Raw genomic sequence first — 7,500 nt, forward strand, 5'->3', positions numbered from 1 at the left:
ACCTGCAATTGCGTACTATCTAACAGTCATTTTAAATACATCTATAGTCACCGGTACTTATCCATCACTTTGGAAACATGGCATCATAACACCTATTTTCAAATTAGGAGATAGGGATAAGATAAACAGTTATCGCCCCATTACTCTACTCCATGAGAAGGGAACCTCAGGTAATGTCGTAAGTTCTTGAGAAAAGAGTTGCAAATCTATTAACAGCATTCCTGGAAGCAAATAACCTTCTATATAACACGCAACACGGATTTAGAAGTGAGCTCTCAACCGAAATAGCATTATTGAAAATCACAAATGAAATTTATAGCAACATAGACAAAAAACAAGTAAACTTACTCTCTATGCGATTTGTCGAAGGCCTTTGACAGTGTTAACCATGAGATTCTTCTTAACAAACTAAGAAATCACGGAACTGATAACTATTGGTTTAGAAATTACTTATCCACCAGATCTCAGTCTCAAAATACGTGAAAATCTGTCGTTAAAACAACAAGTCTCATTTGGTGTCCACAGGGCTCCATATTAGGTAATGTAATTAGGTAATATGTAATGTAAATATTATACATGCAAATAGAATAACCATTGTAATTAATGGAATAAAGTATTTTGAATTTGAACTCTCTCTCTCTCGCTCTTCCTCTCTTTCTCATTCTCTTTCTCTCTATTTATCTGTCTTTCTCTCTCTCTATTTCTCTTTCTTTCTCTCTTTCTTTATCTATCTTTCTCTCTCTCTCTTTCTTTATCTATCTTTCTCTCGCTCTCTCTCTCTCTCTCTCTCACTCTCTCTCTCTCACCTTCTCTATCTATCTATCTATATCTCACACACACTCACAAAGATATACACACAAACACCCACACACCCACATACACACGCACAAACACACACATACATAGAAACACAGAATTTCCAATGTGAGTTTTTTTCTTTCCAGTGTATTGAGATACGTAGAAAGAAGGATATATATACGGATACATCTACATGATGGATACATATAATAGATAGACATGAGTAGATATCTAAGAATATCGTAGACTAATCCATATATTATCTTAAATATGGATAGTGAGATGTTGAGATAGCATATTTGGATAGATACATATAAATATGGATAGAAAGAGGCTAAGTTTATTTGGATAGATACACACATATATATATGTCTATCTATCTATATCTTTACACACACACACACACACGCACGCACGCACGCACACGCACACATATGCATAAAGGTTTGTGAGTGTGTCTGCTAAATTGATCTGGCTGGATAAATAGAAAGATTCTATATTTACTTATAATAGATATATGCTAAACCAACATGGATAGATAGACAGAAAGATATAGATGGATAGACAGAAAGATATAGATGGATAGACAGAAAGATATAGATGGATAGACAGAAAGATATAGATGGATAGATAGAAATATAGATGGATAGATAGACAGAAAGATATAGATACACAGAAAAATACAGATAGATAGAAATATATAGATATATAGAAAAATATAGACTAATAGATACTGAAATAATTTACTTCGAATAGGCGCCGTCTGCTTGACAGTCTGTGTATCCTCGACTTCTGCTTGCGTCGCATCTTCTAGTTGCTTTCCTTTATCCTTCCCTTCTTCCGTTTTGTCTTCAGCTTGTCCCTCCTCTGTTCCTTTAGCGTCTTCCGTTGTCTTCTCGTATTCAATGGCTGCTACTCCTGTTTCAGTTTCGTCCTGGGGTGACGCATGTGTTCGGATAAAACTGTATTATGATCTGACTGTTACTTCAGACTTGAATTTGAAACGGGATTTGCTTCATATACAACTGACTGATTGTCCATATACATGTTTGTGTACACGCGCACACACATACATACACACACTGCAGTACATGCCTCAGAAACCATACTTGATTTAAGATAGATTATGGTCATTTCTTGTAAATATTTTGAATATTAGCAACACATTATGACAAAGAGAATTAAAACTCAACAAAAGCAATCCTACATTAGACTTTAGCGAGGATTGGAGTAACGTTAACTATACTGAACTATTGAAAAAAAAAAAAATAATTTTGTTACCAGGTAACTTGCTGTTTATGATACAATTAAAAACATGACAACAATTAGTTGATGTTTGTTGAGCAGACATGAATAAGTGTTCTTGGATATATTACATCTTATTTGGGAGAAAGGTAAGATAAGATTAGATAACCAGAAAGATTAAGAAATACTTGGAATGACTTTTGTAGGTTGGAAAGTATGTGGTAAATTATGTGGGTATATATATATATATATATATATATATATATATATATATATATATATATATATATATATACATATATATATATATATATATATATATATATATATATATACTTTGTAGTGAGTACAGTCTTTCGCAATAGTTTAGACCCAACATATTATCTAACTTGCATGCAAAGATTCTTTGTTCTTGTTCTATCAACATTATATCTTTTGTAAGATTTGGGCTCCATACTTGGCACTGGTATTCTAATCTTGCGGTCACTAATGTTTTCTATATTGGTTAAAGGTGTTCTGGGTCTCTTGTGTTAAAAGTCCTCATTACCCATCCACTCATAACTTTTCCTTTGTTTACAATCTGCTCTATATGGTGACTGAAACTCATGCCATTACTCATATAGAGTCCTAGATCTTTTACTACTTTTTTTCTCCTCAATCTCCATACCTTCCACAAAATATGATCTTTCTCAGAAATTTCCAGTTGGACTATATATATATATTTTTTTTTTTTTCAAATTTATCTATATTGAATTTCATATTATTATCATATGCCCACTTACAGATGGTAGATCCTCGTTAAGTTTGTTTTCATTATCTGGTATATCTATGGGTGTACTTATTCTTGTATCATCTGCAAATGATGTTACTCTCGAGTGTTTCACACCATTATCAATGATTGTCACCAATCATAATAAGGAATAGCAATGGCCCAAGAACGGACCCTTGTGGCACCCCACTCATAATAGCCGTTTCTTTCGAGTAAAACCCATCAATGTTTACGATTTATTAGAATGTTAAATCCATCTTCCAACTTTCCCCCCGATTCCAAGGTCTTTTATCTTATGTAGCAGAATGCCGTGATCTACTTTGTCAAAAGCTTTTGCAAAGTCTAGGTATATTACATCAGCTTCTCTATTTTCAGTTATGTCCCTTAGTATGTGTTCGAAGTGTATCAGGATCTGTGATAAACAAGATCTGCCACTTCTGAATCCATGTTGCCCGGGATTTATCTTGTTTTCTTTGTCTAAAAACTGGACGATTTTTTCCTCACTACCCTTTCAAATATTTTTATTATATGAGATGTCAGTGTTACTGGTCTATATTTTTGGGCCTGACCTTTGTTTCCACCTTTATATATTGGAATTATAGTACCCTCTTTCAGCTGGGGATAACCCCCATGTCCAAAGATTTCCTCCACAAATTCACCAGTGGCTTTGTTACGGTTTCTTTTCAGTTTTTTAAAAGGATTGCTGTATATATGTATATATATATGTGTGTGTGTGCGTGCGTGAGAGAGAGAGTTAATGTATGCTACAATTAAAGGCAACTAATAATGCCAGAACTAAATATAAATACGACTACGGCATTTACAGTTAGAGTCGAATCAACATGTGCAACCATATCTAAGATATATAGGCATATATATACATACATCTCTCTCTCTCTCTCTCTCTCTCTCTCTCTCTATATATATATATATATATATATATATATATATATATATATATATATATTACTACTACTTGAATACTACTTTAATAAGCGTGCCTTTTTAGCCAAATGTGAGATTCGCTATGGGTCTCATATGTATATATTTCCATGTATGTCTTTTTATGTGTAAGTCTGGGTGTTATTCATTTGTTTGTGTAAGAAGATAGTCGCCATTTGCCCCCATCCCCCCCTCCCTCACCCCCTCACATATGGACACATGCAAAGAGATACACGCAACAAAAGTCGAATTAAACAATATCAGAGTTACCCCTCGAAAACCTAACAGAACTTGATTTTCTATGGTTTATATCTTCATTACAGAAAACGTACTGTGTTTCTTGCCTCTCTCGTACTCTTTGCCGGCGCTCTCTTGTATTCTACCGTCAGGGCTTCCCAAACTTCTGGGTAATGTGGAGCCTCTGAGTAGGGCAATGTTTTTTTCACGGAGCCCTAACAAGTCGATTTCTAAAATAACTAGTAAAAAACAAGTACTTTAAATTTTAAAAACTAACCATATAATAGTTTGGGGTTTCGTGACTTAAATTCAAATTCAAATTCAAACATTTTATTCCATAAATTACAATGGTTATTCTTATATGAATACATACATATTTACGCTTGATGAGTAAAAAGGTGTTCTTTCAATTTTGTCTTAAAATTACAAAAGTTGTTAATGTTTTTAATATTATCTGGTAACAAGTTCCACATTTTCGGTCCACGAATTTGTACCTGTCTTGCCCCTGTTTCTGTATTTGATCTTTTTACATATAGGGAATTTACCTGGCATGTTTGAATGCCAGCTGTGTTCCCTACAGTTTGCAGGGGGAATAACCATGGTGGATAGAATCCATGTATCAATTTGAAGGTAAAGAGACAGGTATCATAAATGCACTTAGGATGAACTTTTAACCATTTTAATTTTTGTATATATGGGGTAATATGATCGAATTTACTGACATTACCCAGTGCAACTCTTGCAGCAAAATTTTGTAATTTTTGTACTTTTTGAATTTGTGTTTTGTTGGTTGAACCCCATACATTTGAACAGTAGTTTATTATGCTAAGAGCTAGTGTTTGCACGACCATGATTCTAGTATCCGTAGTGATTTGATTTTTTATGTGATTTAGAAATATTAATGTACCCATTACTTTCCTGTGTATGTTATCAACGTGTGTTTCAAATGTCATGTATCTGTCCAAGTGTACTCCCAAATTTTTCACTGAAATGTTTGGTTTGATAGGGTGGCCTTCAAATTCTATGGTTGTGTCGATGGGGATTTTGGCAATGTTCTGTCGACTACCTATGAATATGCATTGAGTTTTATGGGGATTTAATTTAAGACCATTACTTTCAAAGTATATTTTAGCTTGTGTAAGAGTGTTTTGAGTATTTCTTATTAATGTATTTAAGTTATTTACTGAGTCACTATGGAGAAACTGTGAATCATCGGCGTACTGCACTAGCAGGCAGTTATGAGCAATGGTTGATAAGTCATTTATGAAAACTGTAAATAGGATTGGGCCTAAGATGGATCCTTGTGGAACACCAAAACATATTGGTTGTTTCGATGATATGATTTCATTAATTTTTACAGATTGCGTTCTATTATTCAGATAACTAGTAAACCAGAAAGAATCAATTTTATGGGATCTTAGTTTGTGAAGAAGAATTTTGTGATTTACACTGTCAAAAGCTTTTGAAAGATCACATAATGTGAGTAAATTAACCTGACTTTTGTCTATATTATCATAAGTTTTATTAGTTATCTGCAATAACGCTGTTTCAGTGGATAACCTATTTCTAAAGCCATGTTGTGTTTTAGATAATAGGTTATTGGCCTCCAGGAAATTCGTTAGTTGATTTGCTACGATTTTCTCCAAAACTTTAGATAATACAGGGAGTATTGTAATAGGGCGGTAATTATTAACGTCGTCTATATCTCCTGATTTGAAAATTGGTGTTACTATTCCATGTTTCCAAAGCGATGGAAAAACACCAGTGACCAGGGAAGTGTTAATTATGACCGCCAGATAATGTGCGGTTGCTGGTAGACTATCCTTAATAAAGCGCAAAGCAATACCGTCTGCTCCTACAGCATTTGTTTCGCGAAGGTGTTTTATTACTAGGATAGTAGTCTCCACATCAATTGGTTTTGGTCTGAAAATATTAGATGTAGGCATAGCTTGATTTATATTTTGCTGTAATGTAGACGCATTTGTTTGTTCATAAGTTAGTTTACCTATTTTTGAAAAGAAGTCGTTAAAATACTCTGTGCTTTGTGTAGAACTTGTACGATTATCAGTGTGGTGTTTGTTGCTAGGTACGATTGACTTAATAATTTTCCATGTTTTATCCGAATTGTTTTTATATTCTATGAATCTGTTTCTGAAATAATTTGTTTTTGCACTTTGTATTAACTGTTTAACATTTTTCTTTTTTATTTTATAATCTGCCTTAATGGCGGCGTCATTTCTGTTATTTTTGAGACTATGGTGTACATTATTTCTGTCTTTAATAGCCCTCTTGATGTCGTCATCTATCCAAGGAGCAGGGGGACGTCTGACGACTCTCGTTACAAGAGGTGCCAACGCGTCAATACTGCTTTTAATCACTTCCGTAAGGATAGTTACCTGTTTGTCTACATCATCTGTTGAAAAGATATTTAAGAGCATCGTCTCTTTAGATCTGATGAGCTCGATGAATGATTGAAGATTATAATGCTTAAGGTCACGAAATGTTTTTGTTATCGGTGGTCGCTTTGGTTTCTTTATATTTAATGTGAGTGTGAGAAGTTCATGGTCAGCAATATGACACGGGATGACATCCGTATGATGGATAATGTCTGACCTGTTAGTTATTATTACATCTAATAAGGATGAGGTGTTTTCTGTAATACGTGTAGGTTTATCTATAATTTGTTCTAGTTTGTTTTTCTTTATTATCTTAGCTAATTTAGCATTAGATTTAGTCAAATCATCATTTAAATCACCTAAGATAAAGAATGGTTTATTTTTCAATGACATTTCTCTAAAGATTTGTTCTAAGTATTCAAAAGATTCTAAAGTTGCATGAGGATGCCTATAGACTACGCCAATAATAATGGAAGGAAGCATGTTGCTCTGTACGGTAACCCAGACATCTTCTACGGCAGTATTATTAACTGCTGTAGGAGATATCATGGTTGATTTCAGGTTATCCCGTACATACATACATACTCCTCCTCCACGCCCTGCATCGCATCTATAGATATTGAAATTTGGAACAGTTATGAAATTACTAACCATTTCCTGGTGGAGCCATGTTTCACTGATGCACAGAATGTCTATGTTTCTCTCCTCAATTAGCATTTTAATTTCGTCAAAGTGCCCGAGGAGAGATTGTGCGTTAATGTGTTCTATTTTTATGACCTCGTGCGATCTTGTCACAGGCATTGCTGACGGCGATGCCTGGTCAAACGTTCTGGTCGTTCTTGTACTTGTTTCTATTTAAGAACACTTTCACATTTGCGGGGAAAGCGTCTGAGTTTATGAAAATATCTGGCTTTATGTCCTTTCCTCTTACTGACACTGTAAAACTGGTGTAGTAATCATGGGTCATCTTGGTGCGGTGTGCTTTTACACTTGTTATGTTTTCGAATTGTTCACAGAGGTGATTTTCAATGTCCTCTTCATTTGTGTCTGGATGACAGCTGGTAATATAGAGGTACACTGTGTCAGGTCGGTCTGCTCCTTTTAGCGGCTTTG

The 7,500-nt window shown here is 34.4% G+C and overlaps 1 protein-coding gene across 1 annotated transcript in view; it reads right to left on the reverse strand.

Annotated features, from left to right (window-relative positions):
* LOC147466865 (uncharacterized) overlaps nt 1-7,500 on the reverse strand; it is a 24,606-nt gene that overhangs the window by 8,381 nt on the left and 8,725 nt on the right. The window contains exons 2-5 of the mRNA XM_086534028.1: nt 4,087-4,230; nt 2,501-2,539; nt 1,882-1,934; nt 1,546-1,732 (exon numbers count right to left, since the gene is read on the reverse strand). Coding sequence (XP_086390154.1) covers nt 1,546-1,732; nt 1,882-1,934; nt 2,501-2,539; nt 4,087-4,230 — 423 coding nt within the window. The remainder of the gene's footprint in view (nt 1-1,545; nt 1,733-1,881; nt 1,935-2,500; nt 2,540-4,086; nt 4,231-7,500) is intronic.

This window comes from Penaeus japonicus, unplaced genomic scaffold (genome assembly GCF_977035675.1).
Source record: "Penaeus japonicus unplaced genomic scaffold, GWHDUDI00000001_assembly GWHDUDI00000040, whole genome shotgun sequence".
Lineage (NCBI taxonomy): Eukaryota > Metazoa > Arthropoda > Malacostraca > Decapoda > Penaeidae > Penaeus > Penaeus japonicus.